A 27,575-nucleotide genomic window follows, 5' to 3' on the forward strand; every position below is an offset into this window, starting at 1 on the left:
ACACAGTGCACAAACTCTCCAAACCACCTCCCCACCTCACAACCACACACCCATCCCATCATCCTCTCACCTCTCCACCCAGCTCTTGTAACTGGGGATGTCCTTGGCGTAGAGCAGCTTGTTGGAGGGGGAGTCCTTGCCCAGGCGGTGTTCTGAGGTAGAGCAGGAGTCCATGAAGGTCTGGGCCACCACAGACAGACAGGCGTCCGTGATGCTGCTCTTGTGGATGTCGAACACAAACTGGGGGTTCTTGATCACATTCACCCAGAACCTCAGAGGTAGGCTATAGGGGAGGGACAGAGAGAGTTAGGGAATATCATGTCATGGTGGAACGTCAGAACCTTAGAGGTGGGCTATAGGGGAGGGACAGAGAGAGTTAGGGAATATCATGTCATGGTGGAACGTCAGAACCTTAGAGGTGGGCTATAGAGGAGGGACAGAGAGAGTTAGGAAATATCATGTCATGGTGGAACGTCAGAACCTTAGAGGTGGGCTATAGGGGAGGAACAGAGAGAGTTAGGGAATATCATGTCATGGTGGAACGTCAGAACCTTAGAGGTGGGCTATAGGGGAGGGACAGAGAGAGTTAGGGAATATCATGTCATGGTGGAACGGCAGAACCTTAGAGGTGGGCTATAGGGGAGGGACAGAGAGAGTTAGGGAATATCATGTCATGGTGGAACGTCAGAACCTTAGAGGTGGGCTATAGGGGAGGGACAGAGAGAGTTAGGGAATATCATGTCATGGTGGAACGTCAGAACCTTAGAGGTGGGCTATAGGGGAGGGACAGAGAGAGTTAGGGAATATCATGTCATGGTGGAACATCAGAACCTTAGAGGTGGGCTATAGAGGAGGGACAGAGAGAGTTAGGGAATATCATGTCATGGTGGAACGTCAGAACCTTAGAGGTGGGCTATAGGGGAGGGACAGAGAGAGTTAGGGAATATCATGTCATGGTGGAACGTCAGAACCTTAGAGGTGGGCTATAGGGGAGGGACAGAGAGAGTTAGGGAATATCATGTCATGGTGGAACGTCAGAACCTTAGAGGTGGGCTATAGGGGAGGGACAGAGAGAGTTAGGGAATATCATGTCATGGTGGAACATCAGAACCTTAGAGGTGGGCTATAGAGGAGGGACAGAGAGAGTTAGGGAATATCATGTCATGGTGGAACGTCAGAACCTTAGAGGTGGGCTATAGGGGAGGGACAGAGAGAGTTAGGGAATATCATGTCATGGTGGAACGTCAGAACCTTAGAGGTGGGCTATAGAGGAGACATCATGTAAACACAACACCCTGGCCTTACAGGGGACAGAGAACAGTCTATTACCACAACATACACCAGGTACATTTCTAGGAATGCTTCTCTGTGATATGAAACAGAAGACATCGAGGTGATTTTCTACATTTAGACTTTAATAACAATCCTTGTTTAAATCCAAATCCAAGCAGATTACATCCCTGAACATACAACAACTCACATTGGTTAAAGCCAGCCGGTGGATGTGGTCGGTCTGAGCTAACACATTCAGTGGCAGAAGGGAATGAGGACCCATTCACTTTGCAATCTAGTACACGGCTTGTTGCTGATGCCTTCTATTTGATGTGTGCGCGATTTAATAAAGCCATAATCTTAAAAGCAGGCAACGCCAGGGCTTCATGGTTTCCAGCTGTGTCTGGGGGCTTCACACCAACACTGTTCATATTGCCTTGTATAGACATGCGGCCCATTCCATGCCTGTCTAGAATAATCAAAACACAAGTCTGTTTATTTGTTGGCCTTGGAACAAATGGAGAGAGGTAGCACAGGTGCTAGTGTGTGTTACAGATCAGGTGGTATAAAGGCAGGACTGAGAATTGCTTGGATTTCCTTCTCTCTCTCTCTCTCTCTCTCTCATTAACTGGGCAGCATGGTTTTGGATGACGTGGCAAAAGCCAAACCGGCAAGACACTGCAGTCTAGAGGATGGACCGACTGTGTGTGCAACATCAGGGAGGAGGGAGAAAATAACACGGAATCATTTGAATAACCCCTCTCCCGATATGTCCTCCCCCCCAACCTGCTGTACAATCATTCAGTTGTACGACCTAACAAAAGAGGATTTGGCGAGGGAAACCTTGGCATTATGACTGAATTAATCTGGACGAATCTTCTGGGATTAGCGGACGGATGAAAGGATATTAACACCGCCGTGATGCAAGTCTTGATTGTCGTCAATCTGTCGCAGCTGGCCAATACTAGGTTAAGGTCTAGATGGTTTCCGAGGGGACAGGTCAGATTTAAAGAGTCTCTTCACACGTTCCATCTCTGGGCCAGGTCCATAATGATATTTAGATTTCAGTGAATGTGACACAATACAGGTTTATCTGACAAACTATCGCTAGGAGACGATAGAGAGCTGTGTTTGCATTGTGGCAATTGTTCTGCCAATACCTCCGTACAACCTAACGTTTCCCCAAACTGTAAAGTATGTTATTCACACTGTGGTGTCCAGGATCGTTTAATTGTTTTGGATGTTGGATCTGATATAACATATCTAATGAGTCCAAACACATTGGGGTATATGGAGAGCAGCTGTCCCCTTGGAATTGACATCTTCTGACATATTTTACAGATGTTTGAACGCAGTTGTGACACTGCTTTTGTCTTTACAGAGATGAAGTCTTCAATCAGATAGTGAATGTGTCTCTGAACTGTCAACGGTCAGTCAGACAGGAACAACCCTTTTACTCAGGGAAGGTGAGAGTGTACAGCACTGAGGCACTACACTACATAGTATTGTCCAGGCCTAGTGAGTGTTTAGCCAGGTCCCAGATCTGTTTGTGCGGTCTTGCCAACTCCGTTGGTTTTTCCAGTAAATGTTATTATCCATTTTTGTTGGGCAGTTCGGAGTTGTCATTGTGCATGGAGTTGTATGGGTTGTTGAACTTTGAGGTCAATGCTTTTTGTTTGGCATTTTGGGGTGAAGGATCAGTCTCTGTGTGGTTCAATTACCATCCAATCACCCGAAAGTGACTTTGGGCATCTTGAAAAGCACTTAAAATAAAATGTATTGTTATGGTCATTGTCATGGCTAGTGAGTGTTGGCCTAGCTAACATCAGTAGGAGTAATCCCTGGGTTTCCACAGAGAGAGGACGGATTAAAGGTAAATATTGACCCAATACCCACAAATCAAATCAAACAACAGTGTAATCTTGGATCAATACTGATCCATGGTTCTGGTACTCATACTGTAGCCTATATTTCAGGCTGGGTAGAAATAGAATGTAATGTCTATATGAAGAATGTGATTTAGTGTAATATCACTGTAACATCTCTGTTGTCAACCTTCAGAGGGATGTGTCTTCCTTCCTGTCTGCTGCTGTCATTGGGAGAGTGTGGTGGGTTTATGTGATTAAGGACACAGATGAGTTGTGTGTGCTGTGCAATGTGGGCATGTGTGTGCCAGTCTGCTCTAGAAGCTGGTAATTAAAACGCTGCTTGCTGAAGGGACACACACACACTGAAGAAAGAGGATGAGAGGGAGATGTCGACACACTGACTGCTAATCCAAAAGACACCATCTGGAGGAGCTCTAGGAGTCTGACTCAAACACACACACACACACACACACACACACACACACACACACACACACACACACACACACACACACACACACACACACACACACACACACACACACACACACACGCACACGCACACGCACACGCACACGCACACGCACACGCACACGCACACTCTCTCAAACCATTAGTAATGAGGAGGGCAAGTAAAGGTCATATGCTGGGGGACAGAGGAGGCAGGTGGGAGGAGCTATAGGAGGATGGGCTCGTTGTAATGGCTCGAATGGAATCCATGGAACAGTCAAACATGTGGTTTCCATGTGGTTGATGTGTTTGGTACCATTCCATGTATTCCATTCCAGCTATTATAATGAGCCCGTCCTCCTATAGCTCTTCCCACCAGCCTTCTATGCTGTGGGATGATTACACAGTCAACCATGGTGGATGATTACACAGTCAACCATGGTGGATGATTACACAGTCAACCAGGGTGAATGATCACACAGTCAACCATCGTGGATGATCACACAGTCAACCATGGTGGATGATCACACAGTCAACCATGGTGGATGATCACACAGTCAACCATGGTGGATGATCATACAGTCAACCATGGTGGATGATCATACAGTCAACCATGGTGGATGATCACACAGTCAACCATGCACTGGACTGAGTGATGATGAAAGGTCTGTCTGTCAGAGGCTCTTCCTGTACTAGCCTGCTTCTGGGAATCAAACAATATGGCTGACAGGAAAATAGACTATTATCGACCCCTAAACAAATAAAAACTGTCTTAATGAGGAACTATTATACCTACGCCACATTAATTCAGTCTACTAACATGGTCGACATATCTATGAATAACTGCAGCACAGAAAAAGGTCTAGGCTCTCATCCAGAGACATGACAATGACAGGATTGTTTCTTGGAAACCACACACAGCTGTGTGTCTCTCAATTTCAATCTCAGGTTAGGATGGATTATCTCAATCTATCTCTGCTGCTGGAGAATTACACAGGGCAGAGAATAATCTGTTTCGAAGGATACGCCTCCACTGCTTGGTGTAGAACAGGGGACATGGTGCTCTGAGCTGGCTGGGTTTATTTAATAATCTGGTTTGAAGGATATGTCACCACTGCTTGGAGTAGAACAGGGGACATGGTGCTTTGAGCTGGCTGGGTGTATTTAATAATCTGGTTTGAATGATATGTCACCACTGCTTGGTGTAGAACAGGGGACATGGTGCTCTGAGCTGGCTGGGTGTATTTAATAATCTGGTTTGAAGGATATGTCACCACTGCTTGGTGTAGAACAGGGGACATGGTGCTCTGAGCTGGCTGGGTGTATTTAATAATCTGGTTTGAAGGATATGTCACCACTGCTTGGTGTAGAACAGGGGACATGGTGCTCTGAGCTGGCTGGGTGTATTTAATAATCTGGTTTGAAGGATATGTCCCCACTGCTTGGTGTAGAACAGGGGACATGGTGCTCTGAGCTGGCTGGGTGTATTTAATAATCTGGTTTGAAGGATATGTCACCACTGCCTGCTTGGTGTAGAACAGGGGACATGGTGCTCTGAGCTGGCTGGGTGTATTTAATGGGCTGTGTGATGATGACTGGACCTGTTGTAGTATCACTCTGAATGGATCAGTGTTTTGTTCTAACAGAATGCAGTCTTTAGTGACACTCAGAGGTGGATACACATGTACACACAGACAGAAAGACAGACAAACACGCACATACGCCTGCACGTGCGCACACACATTAACGGACAGTCACACGCACACACACACACACACACACACACACACACACACACACACACACACACACACACACACACACACACACACACACACACACACACACACACACACACACACACACACACACACACACACACAAGCAGAAAGCCCCCCATGCAGAGAGAGGACCTGGATCTCCCTGACAGTGGAATCAGCAGTAGTCACTAGCGTTATGTAAGCGTTACCAGTGTCTTATGATAAATGACTGTTTAACGTTTCCCCTCTTGTGAGAGTGATTCCATTAATGTCTATTGTAAGAGCGACCTACAGAGCTCTTGGAAAACACTTAACACGCTCTTTTGCAAATGGTGCAATAACGCAGACACTGGGAAGGATACAAATTAGGACCATGAAGTAAATAGTCTCTCTTTCCCCCTCTCTCTCCACTCTTCTCCGGCCGACTGCCCCACAAATCAATTCACCGCCCCATGGTCCTTTGGGCCGGAGCTGAGTGATGCATGATGGGACCATGGCGAAGGCCAGGGGCTAATGAGTTATTAGCGTGGTGTTTAACTCCCACTGAGTCCATTTCCTCTTCTCCTCCACCCCCTCCTCTTCTCCTCTCTTCCTCATTCTAATCCACTCCAGGTTATTTAACCCTGCCACCCCTTCAGGAGGGGGACACGGGTCTAAATTAATCAGAGGATATTCATTTGGAGTCCACTTCCTTCACCTAGCCTCCTCTGGTTTCCTCGCCCTGGCGACTACGGGCGGCCCGGTCCCGGTCGGTAACCATGGTAATGTCAGAGCCGGCTGCCCTGATTGGTTGCCTGTGGGATTAGCTCTTCGTCATTGGATTTAATGAAGATTGTTCACACACTCCATGGTTCATTCCGTAGGCATGGAGGTGGTGGTGGAGCGGGGAGACATATTTAGGGCAGTGCCAACTTCTCTCTGATAAACTTCCGTGTGTGTGTGTGTGTGTGAGTGTGTGTATACACAAGAGTGTACATGTGTCTGTGTTTCTACCCATGTATGTGTGTGTATCTAACTACCTATGTGTGTGTGTGTGTGTGTGTGTGTGTGTGTGTGTGTGTGTGTGTGTGTGTGTGTGTGTGTGTGTGTGTGTGTATCTGACTACGTATGTGTGTGTGTGTGTGTATGTGTATGTGTATTTGTGTGTGTGTGTGTGTGTGTGTGTGTGTGTGTGTGTGTGTGTGTGTGTGTGTGTGTTGGGAGGTTGCCGTACACTTCCAATGTTAACCTGTTTTAGCACAGTACATAGTAAAACAACAGGAAAGGCCAGATGTCTCCAGCGTCTCACCAGTTGCTTTTCCATGTGTGTCTGACATGCGGGTCATGGATGCTGTGCTTGTCAGCCTGCTCATCCAGGAAGTCAAACATGTACTTGATGGCCAGGGGCAGGGCGCTGCCTCGGTGGGCCGTGCTGAAGATGGTCTCAAACAGGTCGTCCACAAACTTCTGTAAAGTGCCCTGTGGAAGCAGAGAGATCAGCAGTGAGCGACAGACAACACACACAGAGACAGAGAGAATGGCGACAGGTGTCTGCAACACTGGTATCAGACACATCGGTATCAGACACATCGGTATCAGACACATTGGTATCAGACACATCAGGAATACTTTACTTGAAACCCAGTGTCATACCACGTCATGACACAGTCATAACCATGGCATAATAGCTGACATAACTTGTCATAACCTGTCATAATATGGTTATAACACTCTAAGACCAATATATTTACACCTGTTGTGACATATATTGCGTTATTTTATGGCTGGTTATAACCTACATAAGAGTGTCAAAACCCACATTTATTCAAATTAGTTTTTTCCCTGCCAAGAAGTTTTAAAGTTTGTTTCTTAAATCCTTTGTTGTTATGATGAACAAAAGATGACTGTAAAGAATTCATTACATTTTAAATAACTTGTAGAAAATACACTTTATGACACTGTAAAGAAGCATTATGACCATCATAATCATATACGCCAGATAGGCCTGTCACGTACATGCCCTTTTATCAGTCATCCGTCAAAAAGAGGATGTCTTGTCCTGCTTCTGCTCCTGCATTCATCCCAGTCATCAGAAACAGAGTATTGGGGCAGGTGCATGTCTGACATCAATTTGTGTGCAATTACAATGATAATTTAATATGGTCAATAAAAAAAAAAAAAGACTTAAGCTATGATGTAATGGAATGTTTTTCCTTGTGTGGTATGTTTTGTGGGTTTTGACACTCTTATGTAGGTGTCATAACCAGCCATAAAATAACACTATATATGTCACAACAGGTCAACATATGTCATGAGTGTTATGACCATATTATAACAGGTTATGACACGTTACGTCAGATATTATGACATGGTTATGACCGTGTCATAACGTGTCCTGACGCTGGGTAAGTAAAGTGTTTCCTACATTCCATCCATTATTATGAGCCATCCTCCCCTCACCAGCCTCTGGTGGTGTGTGCATCTGACTGAGAGTGTGTTTTATCCTGTGTATCTGATGTTGTTTCCTGATGTGTTTTTTATCTCTCTCTCTCTCTCTCTCTCTCTCTCTCTCTCTCTCTCTCTCTCTCTCTCTCTCTCTCTCTCTCTCTCTCTCTCTCTCTCTCTCTCTCTCTCTCTCTCTCTCTCTCTCTCTCTCTCTCTCTCTCTCTCTCTCTCTCTCTCTCTCTCTCTCTCTCTCTCTCTCTCTCTCTCTCTCTCTCTCTCTCTCTCTCTCTCTCTCTCTCTCTCTCTCTCGCTCTCCTCTCTCTCCAGCTCTCCAGCTCTCCAGCTCTCCAGCTCTCTCCAGCTCTCTCCAGCTCTCTCCAGCTCTCTCCAGCTCTCTCCAGCTCTCTCCAGCTCTCTCTCTCTCCAGCGCTCTCTCTCCAGCTCTCTCTCTCCAGCTCTCTCTCTCCAGCTCTCCCTGGTCCTAAATCTCTGGGCTTTGATGGGAAATTGTTTTTTCACAGTTCACTTTGAATAATATCTGGGAACAGGAGGCACATCTCCTAAGCCTCTTTGTGTGGAGGGATTAGCTCACACACTGCACCATTGACCCTAATTTGATTTAATGTTCTCGTCTTTAAGGAGGAGAGAAGAGAGAGAACGAGATAGATAGAAAGAGAAAATCTAATCCACTTGTAACGAATGAGCTGATAGAATGCGAGGGGGAGAAGAGAAGAGAGAACAGAATGATAAAAGCAACAGTGAGGGAAGCCTATCTGGAAAGAGCCACAAGCGCGCAGTGTGTCAGATGAGGTGTGCACAAGCGGCAAATAAAAATCCCAATTTGGGTGGAGCGGTGACTGAGTCAGAGAGAAGAGAGGGAGGGGGGAGTGAGAGGAGAATCCAGTTAACTGACAATCACAGCCGGGAATCTACCATGTCCCACATTTCTGACAGCTTATCATTTGCCTATGAAGATGAAAATATACATTTCTTCCTCAAACCCTGTGTAGTCGTGGGGACAGTTTAGTGGCAGGGAGGCTGTTATACATGTAGTGTGTGTGTGTGTGTGTGTGTGTGTTATACGTGTGTGTGTGTGTGTGAGTGTGAGTAAGGAATCCCACAGACAGACAACTTCATCATGATAGTCCTTCATCTGTCCCCTGAGAGCACAAGCTGCAATTACAGCCCACTGAACACACACACACACACACACACACACACACACACACACACACACACACACACACACACACACACACACACACACACACACACACACACACACACACACACACACACACACACACACACACACACACACACACACACACACACACACACACACACACACACACACACACAAAGAAACCTAGCCCATCATTACACTGCACTTTAAAGACATGTGACAATGTGTAATCTAGAATCTAGCCTCACAGACAGACAGTGCTGCCTGCATCAGAACTACCCTGTCATTTAGGATGAGGACAGACAGTGCTGCCTGCATCAGAACTACCCTGTCATTTAGGATGAGGACAGACAGTGCTGCCTGCATCAGAACTACCCTGTCATTTAGGATGAGGACAGACAGTGCTGCCTGCATCAGAACTACCCTGTCGTTTAGGATGAGGACCGACAGTGCTGCCTGCATCAGAACTACCCTGTCATTTAGGATGAGGACAGACAGTGCTGCCTGCATCAGAACTACCCTGTCGTTTAGGATGAGGACAGACAGTGCTGCCTGCATCAGAACTACCCTGTCGTTTAGGATGAGGACAGACAGTGCTGCCTGCATCAGAACTACCCTGTCGTTTAGGATGAGGACAGACAGTGTTGCCTGCATCAGAACTACCCTGTCGTTTAGGATGAGGACAGACAGTGCTGCCTGCATCAGAACTACCCTGTCGTTTAGGATGAGGACAGACAGTGCTGCCTGCATCAGAACTACCCTGTCGTTTAGGATGAGGACAGACAGTGCTGCCTGCATCAGAACTACCCTGTCATTTAGGATGAGGACAGACAGTGTTGCCTGCATCAGAACTACCCTGTTGTTTAGGATGAGGACAGACAGTGCTGCCTGCATCAGAACTACCCTGTTGTTTAGGATGAGGACAGACAGTGCTGCCTGCATCAGAACTACCCTGTCATTTAGGATGAGGACAGACAGTGCTGCCTGCATCAGAACTACCCTGTCGTTTAGGATGAGGACAGACAGTGCTGCCTGCATCAGAACTACCCTGTCGTTTAGGATGAGGACAGACAGTGTTGCCTGCATCAGAACTACCCTGTTGTTTAGGATGAGGACAGACAGTGTTGCCTGCATCAGAACTACCCTGTTGTTTAGGATGAGGACAGACAGTGCTGCCTGCATCAGAACTACCCTGTCGTTTAGGATGAGGACAGACAGTGCTGCCTGCATCAGAACTACCCTGTCGTTTAGGATGAGGACAGACAGTGCTGCCTGCATCAGAACTACCCTGTCATTTAGGATGAGGACAGACAGTGTTGCCTGCATCAGAACTACCCTGTTGTTTAGGATGAGGACAGACAGTGCTGCCTGCATCAGAACTACCCTGTTGTTTAGGATGAGGACAGACAGTGCTGCCTGCATCAGAACTACCCTGTCGTTTAGGATGAGGACAGACAGTGTTGCCTGCATCAGAACTACCCTGTCGTTTAGGATGAGGACAGACAGTGCTGCCTGCATCAGAACTACCCCGTCATTTAGGATGAGGACAGACAGTGCTGCCTGCATCAGAACTACCCTGTCATTTAGGATGAGGACAGACAGTGTTGCCTGCATCAGAACTACCCTGTCGTTTAGGATGAGTGGAAAGAAAACAAAACAGCAAAGACTGAGTGGGTGAAGGGGTGCTGGTGTTGTCACAAACAGAGAGAGAGAAAGAGAGAGAGAGGAAAATAGGAATAGAGAACGCAATCAAGAAATAAGCCCTTTGCCCCCCCATCAGAGTGACACTGATGGACCAAAAATGGGGGACGTCAGTGCCGGGCCGACCGACGGTATTTACTGGTGAGGCGAAAGTCAAACGCAGTCAATTACAGGGCTGTCGGCCCAGTCATACCTCAACAAGAGAGATGGACCCCAAGATAAACCGATTACTTCACAAAAACACTCCATCTGTAAAGATGACATGCCGTCTCTGCATCACATTCCCCCCTGACCAGGGTCATCACAGGTAAATAGAGCATTGCTCAGTGTGTGTGTGTGTGTGTGTGTGTGTGTGTGTGTGTGTGTGTGTGTGTGTGTGTGTGTGTGTGTGTGTGACTGACTGTTTTTGTCTGTCTAAGCGTGTTAGACTGTGGATCTGGTACATGTGCTTCATAGCGAGAGAGTTTGCCATATTCATTACACAGCTCCACAGTGACTGCTCGCTGGCAATCACAACACACCAGAGAAATGACAGACAACACACTCTCTCCATAACTCTGTTGCCTCCTCAGCCATCTCTGCCAACAATTCTGTTGATGAGTGTGTGTGTGAATCCTGCCACTAAGCACTCCCATTATAGAACCAGAAAACCAGGCAGAGTGTCTGTCTGAACCACTACACAAAGACCAAGGAATGGTCACAAATTACAACACCACCAACACGACCAACACCACCAACACACTACAGGATCTTGCCTTCTTCCCTCTCGCCCTCCGTCCCTCTCTTTCCCTCTCTCTTTCTCTCTCTCTCTCCCTCTCTCCTTCCCTCTCCCCCTCTCTCATTCTCTCTTTCCCTCTCTCTTTCCCTCTCTCATTCACTCTCACTCTCACTCTCACTCCCTCCCTCCCTCCCTCCCTCCCTCCCTCCCTCCCTCCCTCCCTCCCTCCCTCCCTCCCTCTCTCCTTCCCTCTCCCCCTCTCTCATCTCTCTTTCCCTCTCTCATTCTCTCTCCCTCTCCCTCTCCCTCCCTCCCTCTCTCCCCCCCTCTCTCATTCTCTCTTTCCCTCTCTCTTTCTCTCTCCCTCTCCCTCCCTCCCTCCCTCTCTCCTTCCCTCTCCCCCTCTCTCATTCTCTCTTTCCCTCTCTCATTCTCTCTTTCCCTCTCATTCTCTCTTTCCCTCTCTCTTTCTCTCTCACTCTCTGGAAGAAAGCATGTGTGATGTAAAGGAGGTGCATCATTAGCAAGTGGATTGGTAATTCCCCATTGAGCAGTGGGATCAAAGTCACGATTCCCTCCAAACCAAATGAACTGATTTTCTGAGGGGCAATAGCGCCCTGGCATGCTCAAAGAGACTCATTTTACGGCTATTTCCATTTCTGTTTTTCACCAGATAACATCTCTGTCTACAGAAAAAGCCTTTACAGGTTGTACCTTTGTGTGTCACCTCTATCATTAGATATGCTGCTGAGATCTGAAAGACACAATATACATCTACATATTTTCACTTAGGTCTCAGAGCCTACAGGGGATGAGGATTAATATTATATTTGAATAATATTCCTCACCGGAAATGACTTACTCTAGTCTAGGTGTGTGTGTGCGTTGGTGTGATAACTCACCTTAGTGGCCAGCAGCCTGGTCAGGTATATCTCAGAGACCATCTTGGAGCCGCGGTCTCCCTCCTTCTGGTCCCCGTGTTCGTGGTTCTTCACCAGGTGCCACACCTTGACCCCGCTCTCCAGGTCGGGCGTGATCATGGGCGTGCGCGAGCGCAGGCTGTCGGGGCTCCCCGTGTACTTGATCATGTTCTCTGTGGAACGTAAAGAACAACATCAGGATATGACACAGAGATGAAGCAGGAACCAATGGACATACTGTAGCAGACTATGGAATAACATGAATAACATCATATAACATGATCAACACAGACACAATATAGAGGTTGTAGCCGCGGGAAGATGTTTGGGGGTGGGGGTGCTGCGTTTCTTTCACCAAACGTGGTGGCAAAAAACAATAACATCTTGGTGAAATATTGTTTGAGGTCTGCGTTACAGACGGCTGTATCGGTCTGCTAATACAGGAGTTGAATTAGTTTGTATTATTAGCAGGTGTTACAGCACCCTCAGCCTCCCTACTTCCCGCGGATATGGTGCAGAGTATAGAGAGACAACACACCTAACAGAGGGGATGTGTAAAGAAAACATCTGAGCCAGCACAGTACTGTTCAGGTCGCCACGATCGAGTGAAAATGGTCAGAGACGACAACATAGACAAAACACAAAAAAGACAGACGCAACACAAACCAAAGACAGACAAAACAAAATACAGGGGGGTCAAGCCAAACTACACAGGTATTCTAAAGGATACTACACAGGTATTCTAAAGGATACTACACAGGTATTCTAAAGGATACTACACAGGTATTCTAAAGGATACTACACAGGTATTCTAAAGGATACTACACAGGTATTCTAAAGGATACTACACAGGTATTCTAAAGGATACTACACAGGTATTCTAAAGGATACTACACAGGTATTCTAAAGGATACTACACAGGTATTCTAAAGGATACTACACAGGTATTCTAAAGGATACTACACAGGTATTCTAAAGGATACAAAGTCAAATAAGTCAAAGCTCCAGTAGTTTGTCTGGGTTCAGTTAGGAGCTTCAAGCTACCGAGCCTTTGAGATTGGACATTACAACTTTTACAACAGCATGCACGTGGTTCATTTTTCATGCCATCTTTTTCTCTTGGGAGGTAGAAATCGCCTTTGCACAACTCACGGACACAAAATCGAACAGGTGTATGGCGAGATGAAATATTCATATGCCCTCCCCATTTGACGAGAGTGGCGATGACATTTAAAAACACTCCGGCTCAATGAATGTTTACACAGTGTGAAAATAATTGATCAGTAGGACTGTTGGTCGAGGGAGAGGACGGGGAAATAAAGAATTGATCAGTAGGACTGTTGGTCGAGGGAGAGTACGGGGAAATAAAGAATTGATCAGTAGGACTGTTGGTCGAGGGAGAGGACGGGGAAATAGTGTGTTTTTGCCAAGGCAGATGCTGCAGAAATCAATTTGTCCTTTCAGAGAGAAACGCAGGAAGAGTGAATGATGGAGGGAGAGAGGAAGAGAGGAGAGAGAGGGAGGGGTCAAGTACTAGAGAGAGAAAGCAGGTAAAGTGTGTGTGTGTGTGTGTGTGTGTGTGTGTGTGTGTGTGTGTGTGTGTGTGTGTGTGTGTGTGTGTGTGTGTGTGTGTGTGTGTGTGTGTGTGTGTGTGTGTGTATCTGTGTGTGTGCGCATATTGACTCATGGAACTTGAGTGATTTGGATTGATTGGAGTGTGTGTGCGTGTGCGTGTGTGTGTGTGTCTTAATAAAGTGGTGGTTGTCTTCCAGAGTGTTATCGAGTGTGCTGGTGTAATAGGGCGTGATGACACGTTCGGTGGAGTAGAAGGAGTGCCTAGAAGGGGCGCTCCACACACACACACAGTCCGTACTGAAATACTACCATACTGACATATCACACAGGAGTTTTGATTAAGAAAGGAAGCTGGCACCCTCTCTCTCTCTCTTTCGCTCCCTCTCTCTAAATCCCTTTCCTACGCACTTCATCTCACTCCATCACTTTCTGCCTTCTCCTTCCATCCCTCTCTCCCCTACTTCCTCTTCATCTTTCTCCCTCCCTGTTCCTCTTCATCTTTCTCTTTACCCCTCTTCTTCTTCATCATCCCTCCTTATTTCCTCCTCTCCACCTTCCTCATTTTCTCTTACTAACTTTCTCCCTCCCTCTCCCTCTCCTTTGGCTCCATTAGAATCATCCTCTCTTCTCCTCAGTGCTTCTCCATTGTGATCAGTCCAATTCAAAGCCCCCCCCCCCCCCCCCCCCCCCCCGTGTCTCAAGTGGCTCTGGCATCGTTTGAAGTCAATTCCCCAACTAAGTCAAGAGATGTGTGACATTCTGTCTTCCTCCATCTCTCTCTCTATCTCCGTCCTGTCCCCTTTCTCTTTCTCTTTCACACTCACCCTCCTTTTTCTTTGGTCTATTTTGAGTGGAGGAACGGAGGCGAGGCGGTGAGATGGCGTATGGAGATGAGGTGCTAGCTGGCTAATAAAGCCGTAATTTGATGTGTCTGGAGTGTTTGAGTCCGGGCAGCGCTGCCTTTGATCAGGGTTTGATTTGATGGCTTCTTCTCAGGTTCAAGAGAACACAGGGCCAGACCAAGACAGTCACTGCTGGATGGGACACTGTCTGTCTGCATCCCAAATGGTACTCTATTCCCTATTACTCTATTATGTAGTTCACCATATTCCACATGGGGCTCTGGTCCAAAGTAGTGCACTATTTAGGGAGTAGGGTGCTATTTGGGACACGAATCTCCAGTCCCAGGGGGGAGGAAAGTGCAAACTGCAAATGCACTCCTTCTCTTCCCTCTCTTTGTTAGTCTGTTAAATTCCCTGCTCTCTAATCTTGTTATCCTGTCTCCTGGGCTCAGTTCTGTCCCTCTTCTCCTCTGGGGCTTTGTCACTATTACTAAGGTGTGACAGCACATAGTGGCTAATGTATGGAAGACTTTACTATGTGTTCAGGTATTGTTAACAGTGACTAATGTATGGAAGACTTTACTATGTGTTCAGGTATTGTTAACAGTGGCTAATGTATGGAAGACTTTACTATGTGTTCAGGTATTGTTGACAGTGGCTAATGTATGGAAGACTTTACTATGTGTTCAGGTATTGTTGACAGTGGCTAATGTATGGAAGACTTTACTATGTGTTCAGGTATTGTTAACAGTGGCTAATGTATGGAAGACTTTACTATGTGTTCAGGTATTGTTAACAGTGGCTAATGTATGGAAGACTTTACTATGTGTTCAGGTATTGTTAACAGTGGCTAATGTATGAAAGACTTTACTATGTGTTCAGGTATTGTTAACAGTGGCTAATGTATGGAAGACTTTACTATGTGTTCAGGTATTGTTAACAGAGCCTTTACATCTGTTAGTGACATATGGAGCTCAGTTAGTTTGAGGGATGAACAGTGTGTGCAGGAGAAGTCTGTGTTGGTTTCTGTGGTGAAGATTTAGAGGGAGAAGGTGCTGTTTAGCCACGTTTTTTAATTAAAATTCTGGCAATGGAGCTTGTGCATTCGCAACAGGGAATACCCAGTGTGTGTGTAGGTGTGAACGTCTGTGTGTGTGCTGATGTGTGTTTGTGTGTGCATGTGAGTGTGTGTGTGCTGACTCTGACTATGGATCCCACTCCAATGAGAAGGACACCGTTCTTCCTGTTTAACTCTCAGGCACACAGAGTGCTGGGAGATGGAGGGGGGGGGGCATAATTGTTTTAGTTCCAGGAGGACACTCCTATCCAGCAAAGAAATCTGGAAATGTGCCGGAAATGTGCTCCTCTCTCTCTCTCACACACACACACACACACACACACACACACACACCACACACACACTGTCACATTAGCCATACCGTATTTACTGGCTGAGGTTCTGGACACAGTTGAGTTGTTGACCGAGTTGTAGGCCGTCACCTGCTTGGGGACCAGGGCCATCACAGAGTTATCAGGCACCTGCAGAGAGCGGGAGAGAGAGAGAGAGAGGAGGGGAGAGAGAGAGAGAGGAGGGGAGAGAGAGAGAGAGAGAGGAGGGGGGAGAGAGAGAGAGGAGGGGAGAGAGAGAGAGAGGATGGGAGAGAGAGAGAGAGGAGGGGGGAGAGAGAGAGAGATAGAGAGAGAGGGGAGAGAGAGAGAGAGAGAGAGAGAGAGGGGGAGAGAGAGAGAGGAGGAGAGAGAGAGAGAGAGAGGGGAGAGAGAGAGAGGGGAGAGAGAGAGAGAGGGGAGAGAGAGAGAGGGAGAGGAGGGGAGAGAGTGAGAGTGAGGAGGGGAGAGAGTGAGAGCGAGAGAGACGGAGAGAGAGAGACAGCGAGAGAGCGAGAGAAAGAGAGCGAGAGAGAGCAGAATGACTAATCACCATCCTCAATGAGTGCATTCTGATTCTGCCAAGTGCATTCTGAATACATAACAATCCCCAATGAAGAGAGATGTGGCACTCAGCCACTAAACCCTGGATCACCATACAAATCACCATCCACACGTCATCATGTGTTTATCCTCCATCTATAACAGCTATGATTGGATGCTCAGGAAGCCTTTGTGATTAGCCTGTGTGATCTAATCAGCCCATACACATATGATTTGTGGTAGTGAACGGGGGTGATGTATATCACTATGTGTGAGATGATACGTCTCAGCCTCCCATTTCAATAATACGTGTGAGAGAGAGAATGACAGAGAAAGAGAGATGGGCTCCTACTTTTCAACACAACCGAAATTGATTCAATTAACACAACTGGGAGAGAGGCTGATCCCAGCCGTGCACAAACACACGTACATGTATGCAAACACACACACTCTGCATAATTTCTCCAGCGAGCCCCGCCGCCTAAGGCAGGGTTAATTGAAGAAGTGATCTCTTTAATAGAGTGGGAGGGGTGTGTATGGGGAATAGGGGTGCAGTGCTAAGGGTCTCAGGTGTGTGTTTGGGGTTCCATTATTACATCATAGCATTATTTCACCCGCTCCCCAATCCGCTCCTGGTGCATAATGTGTTAGTATTATGACAGGCGACACCTATGGGAGGGTTCAGGGAGATTCCACAGGGATCCAACTACCCCCCTCTAACTCTACAACATGGTCCCTAAGCAGTAATCCTACATGTTTACTAGTTAATATAATGGTGTGTGTGTTTGGGGTTGTAATATTGGGAGGGAGGAGGAGAGGTGGGATGTGAGATGACAGGTGGGTCTGGGTGGTTTAGGAAGAGGAGAAGAGAGACTGTTGCTCTCAGTAAACTGATGGGATGGCCTGATCATATATCAGAGCAATGCTCAGGGCTACAATGTGATTCTCCCTTCTGCAAATAATATAATATATACATATTTAATATATGCTATTTAGCAGATGCTTTATCCAAAGTGACTTACAGTACAGTGAGGGCATACAAACTTCTATTTTAGCAGAAAGGGCTTTGGAACTTTAGTTTCAACCAAAAGAGAATGGGTTCTATGCTAACTGTACAAAGGGGGGATAGAAATAGAATTAGAATAGTTCCTCTATATCTAGGAGGGGGAATGGGTCTGTGCTGTTTTCATAAGAACCCATTAGGATGACAGTTAGCAGAGTCTAATTCCATTCAGAGTGCGCTTTGATCCCATTCTATATTCCATATTTCTGTATTACATTATAACCATTATAACAAGACAGACGTGGGACTTCTGGAGCCTGTCAAGAGGGGAAATCTGTCTGACCAAAGTCGACAGTAATCAATGATATTCATGTTTTACTAGGTCAGCAAAACATTCATAATATATAAGTGGGTAACCTTTTCCACTAACCATGGTGTTGTACAAAATCTACGTCATATAAACTGACCTGTTGGACCAAAAGTGAACAAAGGACTGATGTAGACAGAAGATAATCGCCGCTAGGTAATACATCACAGAAATATAGCGTCATCTAATGTTAGCTTGGTAAAACGATGAGAGGAACGTTTTGGAGTGGGCTGACTGAGTGTGAATCTGCGGGATGTTTCCAGTCCCCCTCCTTTCCTCCTTACCTCCCTCTCTCCTCGCTCCCTCTCCTCCCTCCTCCCTCGCTCCCTCTAACAGGCTTTGAGTGTCTGAGTCTGTTTTCTTGTCAAGGAGAACGCACCCAGCCTTCCCCCTCCTTCCCCTCCCCAGCTGAAAACTGAATTAACTTCTGTCTTCATTATCTCATTCCGGTTTCCAATCAGGCTTCTAATCCATTCTACCTCGCTGTCTCGACCACCACACCCACGACATCCCACTCGCCGCCGTGACATTTAATTTAAGCGTCATGTGGCGGGCAGACCCCCCCCCCCCCCGGAAAGCTCATTTGGAGGGCTGCTGGCTTAGGTGTCCACATTATTTACACCATAAGGAACAAGCGAACGTCGCTCCATTCCTATTTCCACCGGTCCATCATTCCGACTCGCTGGAGGGACGCTTGCCAAGAAGGGAATGTACCAATCAGCAGGATTTGTCATAATGGGGTTGTCTGTCTGTCTGTCTGTCACTGTCTGTTCATGCGTGGCAGGTGTACATATGACTGGCTTGTCCAGGTGAAGGTTTGTGTGTGTGTTTGCATATTTAGGAAGTGTCATGTTGTCCATGTCTGGAATGGAGCTGGACATACTGTATGTGTGTATTTTGAGCATGTGTGTCCACCTATGCTAATGCCTGTGTTCTAGTGTGTAAAACTCCCTATGAATGTGAAGACAGATGGACATCTGAGTGGAGCACATCAGATCTTAACTCCTCTCCTCTGCTCAGACAGAGAGTTGCCATGGCGTTACGACCGCCTGCCCTTTGTTGGTCATCTCCCTGCCTCTAATCCACACTCCCTCCCTCCCTCCCTCGGCTGATTACTTCTGGGGTGTCTAGTCAGTCAGGCCCTGATCCTCTGTAATGACCTGGATGTGCTCTGACAGGCCCAGTCTATTACAGGGGTCACAGGTCACGAGGTCAGAGCCAATAAGGAGAGGAGGGAGAAAGTCATGACTACAAAAGCAATAGTCTCTCTACTGATCGTCATCACTGCTGGTTCTACAGGGGGATAGGAGCAATGATATAGTCGGGTGAGACATCTGCCCTTTTCAAATGTTTTCTGAACGGTGTATGGAGGGTATTTTCAGTTCCTCTAATGAATGTGCTGTAGCTATAGAAATAGAATAAACAGAGTTCACTTCTTCGAAATGAACATTTTGTTTTTCTTGGACAATGCTGTTTTCTATTCTATACTATGATATTCTATTGCCTGAATGTAAGCTGTAATCCTACAATAGAAGATTCAAACACTAAAACCATTGTATCTAGGGTTGCACATTTCCTGTAAATTTCCCCAAATTCCCCAGTTTTCCAGAAATCCTGGTTGGAAGATTCTTGAAATTATGAGGGAATCCAGGAATCCTCCAACCTGGATTTCTGGGAAACCAGGGAATTTGGGGAAAGTTGCAGGAATTTTGCAACCCTGATTGTACTGTCTTAGGGTCCTGATCAACCCTGATTGTACTGTCTTAGGGTCCTGATCAACCCTGATTGTACTGTCTTAGGGTCCTGATCAACCCTGATTGTACTGTCTTAGCGTCCTGATCAACCCTGATTGTACTGTCTTAGGGTCCTGATCAACCCTGATTGTACTGTCTTAGGGTCCTGATCAACCCTGATTGTACTGTCTTAGGGTCCTGATCTACCCTGATTGTACTGTCTTAGGATCCTGATCAACCCTGATTGTACTGTCTTAGGATCCTGATCAACCCTGATTGTACTGTCTTAGGGTCCTGATCAATCCTGATTGTACTGTCTTAGGGTCCTGATCAACCCTGATTGTACTGTCTTAGGGTCCTGATCAACCCTGATTGTACTGTCTTAGGGTCCTGATCAACCCTGATTGTACTGTCTTAGGGTCCTGATCAATCCTGATTGTACTGTCTTAGCGTCCTGATCAACCCTGATTGTACTGTCTTAGGGTCCTGATCAACCTTGATTGTACTGTCTTAGGGTCCTGATCAACCCTGATTGTACTGTCTTAGGGTCCTGATCTACCCTGATTGTACTGTCTTAGGGTCCTGATCAACCCTGATTGTACTGTCTTAGGATCCTGATCAACCCTGATTGTACTGTCTTAGGGTCCTGATCAACCCTGATTGTACATTCTTAGGGTCCTGATCAACCCTGATTGTACTGTCTTAGGGTCCTGATCAACCCTGATTGTACTGTCTTAGGGTCCTGATCAACCCTGATTGTACTGTCTTAGCGTCCTGATCAACCCTGATTGTACTGTCTTAGGGTCCTGATCAACCCTGATTGTACTGTCTTAGGGTCCTGATCAACCCTGATTGTACTGTCTTAGGGTCCTGATCTACCCTGATTGTACTGTCTTAGGGTCCTGATCAACCCTGATTGTACTGTCTTAGGGTCCTGATCTACCCTGATTGTACTGTCTTAGCGTCCTGATCAACCCTGATTGTACTGTCTTAGGGTCCTGATCAACCCTGATTGTACTGTCTTAGGGTCCTGATCAACCCTGATTGTACTGTCTTAGGGTCCTGATCTACCCTGATTGTACTGTCTTAGGGTCCTGATCAACCCTGATTGTACTGTCTTAGGGTCCTGATCTACCCTGATTGTACTGTCTTAGGGTCCTGATCTACCCTGATTGTACTGTCTTAGGGTCCTGATCTACCCTGATTGTACTGTCTTAGGGTCCTGATCAACCCTGATTGTACTGTCGTAGGGTCCTGATAAACCCTGATTGTACTGTCTTAGGGTCCTGATCAACTCTGATTGTACTGTCTTAGGGTCCTGATCTACCCTGATTGTACTGTGTCTACATGAAAGGATGCTGCATCTGAAGATAACAATCACTCAATATATTTCTACCTTTGTAGGGGATTTCAAACTGAACATCCATTTATGTTTTTACTCTAATTACTGTTTTGAGATCTAAAACCGACCTTGCTCTTTTGCTCACAACATCAAATCAAAATCAAACTTTATTTGCCACATGCACCGACTACAACAAGTGTAGACTTTACCGTTGAAATGCTTACTTACAAGCCCTTAACCAATAGTGTAGTTCAAGAAGAAGAAAATATTTACCAAGTAGACTAAAATACAAAGTAATAATAAAGAGTAACACAATAAGAATAACGAGGCTATATACAGGGGGCACCGGTACCGAGTCAGTGTGCGGGGGTAAAGGCTAGTTGAGGTAATATGTACATCTAGGTGGGGGCGAAGTGACTATGCAAAGGTAACAAACAAACAGCGAGTAGCAGCAGTGTACAAGGGGGGGGGGGGGTCAATGTAAATAGATAATTATGAATTGTGTCAGCAGTCTATGGCTTGGGGGTAGAAGCTGTTGAGGAGCCTTTTGGTCCTAGACTTGGCGCTCTGGTACCGCTTGTCGTGCGGTAGCAGAGAAAACAGTCTATAACTTGGATGGCTGGAGTCTGACAATTTTATGGGCTTTCCATTTTGACACAGCCTATTATATAGGTCCTGGATGGCAGGAAGCTTGGCCCCAGTGATGTACTGGGCCATTTGCACTACCCTCTGTAGCGCCTTACGGTTAGATGCCGACGGGGAAAAGGTTTTGTCGTACCCTCTTCACGACTGTCTTGGTATGTTTGGACCATGATAGTTCGTTGGTGATGTGGACACCAAGGAACTTGAAACTCTCGACCTGCTCCACTACAGCCCCGTCGATGTTAATGAGGGCCTGTTCGGCCCACCTTTTCCTGTAGTCCACGATCAGCTCCTTTGTCTTGCTCACATTGAGGGAGAGGTTGTTGTCCTGACACCACACTGACAGTTCTCTGACCTCCTCCCTATAGGCCGTCTCATCGTTGTCGGTGATCACTGTTGTGTCGTCAGCAAACTTAATGATGGTGTTGGAGTCGTGTTTGGCCACGCAGTCATGGGTGAACAAGGAATACAGAAGGGGACTAAGTACACACCCCTGAGGGGCCCCAGTGTTAAGGATCAGCGTGGAAGACGTATTGTTGCCTACTCTTACCACCTGAGGACGACACATCAGGAAGTCCAGGATCCAGTTGGAGGTGTTTAGTCCCAGAGTTCTTAGCTTAGTGGTGAGCTTCGTGGGCACTATGGTGTTGAACGCTGCGCTGTAGTCGATGAACAGCATTCTCACATAGGTGTTCCTTTTGTCCAGGTGAGAAAGGGCTTGTGGAGTGCGATTGAGATTATGTCATCTGTGGATCTGTTGGGGCGGTATGCAAATTGGAGTGGGTCTAGGGTGTCCAGGAGGATGCTGTTGATGTGAGCCATGACCAGCCTTTCAAAGCACTTCATGGCTACCGACGTGAGTGCCATGGGGCGGTAATCAATTAGGCAGGTTACCTCCGTTTCCTTGGGCACAGGGACTATGGTGGTCTACTTGAAACACGTAGGTATTACAGACTCAGTCAGGGAGAGGTTGAAAATGTCAGTGAAGACACTTGACAGTTGGTCCGCGCATGATTTGAGTACACGTCCTGGTAATCCGTCTGGCACAGCGGCTTTGTGAATGTTGACCTGTTTAAAGGTTTTGTTCACATCGGCTACCGAGAAGGTTATCACGCAGTCTTCCAGAACAGCTGGTGCTCTCATGCATGCTTCAGTGTTGATTGCCTCGAAGCAAGCATAAAAGGCATTTAGCTCGTCTGGTAGGCTCGCGTCACTGGGCAGCTCGCGTCTGGGTTTCCCTTTGTAGTCCATAATAGTTTCAAGCCCTGCCACAGCCGACGAGCGTCAGAGCCGGTGTAGTAGGATTAAATCTTAATCCTGTATTGATGCTTTGCTTGTTTGATGGTTCGTCTGAGGGCATAGCGGGATTTCTTATAAGCGTCCGGATTAGTCTCCCGCTCCTTGAAAGCGGCAGCTCTAGCCTTTAGCTCGATGCGAATGTTGTATTCCTCTATGTCATTGGATGAATCTCGGAACATATTCCAGTCTGTGCTAGCAAAACAGTCCTGTAGTGTAGCATCCACGTCATCTGACCACTTCCGTATTGAGCGAGTCACTGGTACTTCCTGCTTTAGTTTTTGCTTGTAAGCAGGAATCAGAAGGATAGAATTGTGGTCAGATTTGCCAAATGGAGGGCGGGGGAGAGCTTTGTATGAATCTCTGTGTGTGGAGTAAAGGTGGTCTAGGATTTTTTTTCCCTGGTTGCACATGTGACATGCTGGTAAAAAATTGGTAAAACTGATTTAAGTTTGCCTGCATTAAAGTCTCCGGCCACTAGGAGCGCCGCTTCTGGGTGAGCATTTTATTATTTGCTTATGGCCTTATAGAGTTGGTTGAGAGCGGTCTTAGTGCTAGCTTTGCTTTGTGGTGGTAAATAGATGGCTACAAATAATACAGATAAGAACTCTCTTGGTAGATAGTGTGGTCGACAACTTATCATAAGGTACTCTACCTCAGGCGAGCAATACCTCAAGACTTCTTGAATATTACACATCGCACACCAGCTGTTATTGACAAAAAGACACACACTCCCACCCCTCATCTTACCAGAGGTAGCGTCTCTGTTTTTCCGGTGCATGGAAAATCCCGTCAGCTCTATATTGTCCATTTCTTCGTTCAGCCACGTCTCAGTGAAACATAAGATGTTACAGTATTTAATGTCCCGTTGGATAATCATAATAATAGGTCATCCATTTTATTTTCTAACGATTGCACGTTAGCAAGGAGACTGGAAGGCATTGGGAGTTTACTCGCTCGCCTCCGGCTTCTCAGAAGGATCCCCGATCTGCGTCCCCTTTTCCGGCGTCTTTTCTTCATGCAAAAGGCGTGGATCTGGGCCTGTTCCAGTGAAAGCAGGATTTCCTTCTCGTCGGACTCGTGAAAGTATAACGTTTCTTCCAGTCCGTGGTGAGTAGTTGCTTCTCTGATGTCCAGAAGTTATTTTCGGTCATAAGAGACGTAGCAGCAACATAGACAATAAGTAAAAAAATAAGTTACGCAAAAAATTAAAAAAAATAGCACAATTGGTTGGGAGAATGTAAAACATCAGCCATGTTCTTCGGCGCCATCTATTAGTCTATTGGCTGGAGAAATCAACATAGTCCATTTAGAACTGTCAAAGGATGTGTGTGTTCATTCAATAGCTTGGCAGAGGCTTTTAAGCCTGCTAAAACAGAATTCTGCCTCTTCTTCCTCTTCCCTTTGTCTGCGGCCATCAGACATTATTGAAACGGACTGATACACGACTCTGAAAAACATTCTGCCTCACTGATCCAACGGCATCATCAGTCCTAGGCATCAACAACCTAAACCAACATGATCGGACACAACACGTGTGCAATACTGTCAGGTTGCGTGCGTAGACATCTTGTGAAGCCTCTAGTCTCTTTGGTACTTTTCCTCTTATAGTACTAGTTTAGGTGCTTTCCTACCGTCAACTCTGACTTGCAGAGTTCTAATCAAAGTCAGATTTTGAATGAGTTTCTGTTTCCTTCAGTGTTTGGGGGGAAATACATGTGGTAGTGGGTAAAAGAGCTGTCTGTCGAATGGCGGCGTTTGGAAACAGAAACAACAAAGAGAGCGGCTGATGACTCCTGAACTCAGAAGGCTGGAGAAGCGAGGGAGGAGGGAGATATGGTGAGGCAGGCGGTACAGATAGAATCAGTTAAACAAATAAACAAACTCAAAACACAAATCTCCCTCCGGCTCTGTCTGATGAGATCAGGAGGTCTATATGAGAAAAGAGCCGTGAGTGGTGTGTGTGTGTGTGTGTGTGTGTGTGTGTGTGTGTGTGTGTGTGTGTGTGTGTGTGTGTGTGTGTGTGTGTGTGTGTGTGTGTGTGTGTGTGTGTGTGTGTGTGTGTGTGTTTTGCAAAGAGACCTTTACAGGGTAATCTATTTGATGAAACATTTATGAGGTTGAGCCAGCATTTTGACTGGCTGATTAGCTGCAAAAGTTTACCTGGAAATGGAATGACACTCAGGTGGAGTGAGTTTACCTGTGAGTGAGTGTGCAATATGAATGTATCTAGTGTACCGTCTACATTATGGTAGTACCTGGAAGTCAATCATCACAAACATGTATTTACCTGGAAGTGGATAGTCTAATGGTTAGAGCCTAATCTGAACCATGGGTTTACCTCTAACTGAACACTATGCAGCATAATATTTACATGGAAACATGTGCACCACACTGTATTATACACTATGAGGGAATAGTTTAGTTTTGATATTGCAAATACACACTGGAGGGGAAAACAAACTACAGTTCATTCCATTCATCCATTTTGCTCGTCTCAAACAAGCTTTGTTGGTACACTAGCAAATCACCAGTCCCTTCTGTACAGCGTATTGGGAGTTATCTTCAATCTTCTCCACTACGGATTAGTGTACCCTATAGAAATACAATGAATTATACTTCTAGAGTGTACCCTCTCCGTCCTGAGTGAACATGGGTATGACTCCACCTGTAGATATGCATGTCTCTTGTAGTATAGATATGTATGTTCTAGATAGTGATGCATGTACCTGGTAGTATAGATATTTGTGTTCTAGATAGTGATGCATGTCCCTGGTAGTATAGATTTTTGTGTTCTAGATAGTGATGCATGTACCTGGTAGTATAGACATTTGTGTTCTAGATAGTGATGCATGTACCTGGTAGTATAGATATGTATGTTCTAGATAGTGATGCATGTACCTGGTAGTATAGATATGTATGTTCTAGATAGTGATGCATGTACCTGGTAGTATAGCTATTTGTGTTCTAGATAGTGATGCATGTACCTGGTAGTATAGACATTTGTGTTCTAGATAGTGATGCATGTACCTGGTAGTATAGATATTTGTGTTCTAGATAGTGATGCATGTACCTGGTAATATAGATATTTGTGTTCTAGATAGTGATGCATGTAACTGGTCGTAAGCCAGAGTGTAGATGTGTGTGTAAAAAAAAAAGGGGGAAAAAAAAATATATATACCGTATATACACATACACACACCTTTATTTAACTAGGCAAGTCAGTTAAGAACAAATTCTTATTTTCAATGACGGCCTAGGAACAGTGGGTTAACTGTTCTAGATAGTGATGCGTGTACCTGGTAGTGAGCAAGCATGTTGAGTCTCTTCCAGTCGCTCTCAATCTTGGTAGAGAGGTCTTCATCCATCAGGATCGTACGCTGACCTCTGCCCTGGCGCCACTCTGTGAGGGGGCAAAGGTAAAGATAGGTTAGGGCACTATGGGAGAAAGAGATTTATATCCAGCCTGCACAGAATGACCTTTTCCACAAGATGCAGTGATCACTATCACATAGTGAATCCATGTCACGCTCTCTTTTTGTACACTCCTTTGATGTCACACACGCAGGTTGGCATTTATTGTCATGAATCTTTCCCTGGAGGCAGCTCTGTAGAGTGGTCACTGACTGGCACAGCCACTAAGTCATCAAATCTGTTGTTACAATATAGCCAGTTTTGACTTTCTAGATGGCCCGTGTAGTGAAAAATCGCATATTTCTGCCTCCAGGGCAAGATTCATGACAGTGAATGTCAACCTGCGTCACATACACACTGGTTCTGCAAGAGCCATGTACGTCTGGACTGTGAGAAGAGAAAGTGAGTGGCTACAGTGAAACAGATCTGGAGTTCCTGGAATCCTTCCTTTGAAGCCAGCATGAGATTCCCAGGCTACAAAGCAGCGACACCGAGAAGTAGAACGAGTGTGACAACGAGTGTTAGTAGCAAAAGAGAACGAGAAGGAGGACAAGAAGAGATTGAGGGAAAAGGGAGGAAAATTAATCACCCACTCTGCTCTTTGATAGAGAGCGGATCGGGGGCCTTCGCTGGGCCCTCTCGATCGATGGATGTGATTACCGCTGCTAGCCAAGGTCCCTACTTCCTCTTTCATCTGTGGCGGCCCCTGGCCCCCATGCTGAGTGCTCTCCACCATCGACCAGCGCTAAGCCCCCTGCTGAACTGTCTCTTATTGTCATTACTGGGAACTAGCTAGGGCAGGAGAAACCACACCACTGCTACCCCATTCAGCTGGACGTTCAGTCTCAGCTAGAGATACCACACCATTGCACCCTCAGGAGATACCCCACCAAAGCATCCTAAAGAGTAATCCAACCACTGCACCCTTCAAGAGAAACCATACCACCGCACACACTCGAGATACAACACCACACTACCTCCAACAGATAAGCCACCCCAAAGACATACCAAATAGCTCACCACCCTCACCACTGTAGAAAAACCCCACCACTGTATTCCCTCACATTATAATGAAAATAAAAGATATTGTGGAAAACAAACAAGGAGGTGATATTCTTTTGTTTGCCGCATTT

General features: G+C 46.2%; 1 protein-coding gene across 1 annotated transcript; it reads right to left on the reverse strand.

Moving 5' to 3' along the window:
* Positions 1-55: 55 nt before the first annotated feature.
* LOC129825675 (plexin-A4-like) lies at positions 56-27,178 on the reverse strand. Its single transcript, XM_055885863.1, has 6 exons — positions 27,036-27,178; positions 26,328-26,466; positions 16,156-16,255; positions 12,282-12,472; positions 6,639-6,808; positions 56-283 (listed from the first exon to the last, which is right to left on the reverse strand). Exons 1-6 carry the CDS (start codon positions 27,176-27,178, stop codon positions 67-69), a joined length of 960 nt encoding a protein of 319 aa, XP_055741838.1. The 3' UTR covers positions 56-66.
* Positions 27,179-27,575: the final 397 nt, after the last annotated feature.

The sequence above is a fragment of the Salvelinus fontinalis genome, chromosome 27 (assembly GCF_029448725.1).
Source record: "Salvelinus fontinalis isolate EN_2023a chromosome 27, ASM2944872v1, whole genome shotgun sequence".
NCBI lineage: Eukaryota > Metazoa > Chordata > Actinopteri > Salmoniformes > Salmonidae > Salvelinus > Salvelinus fontinalis.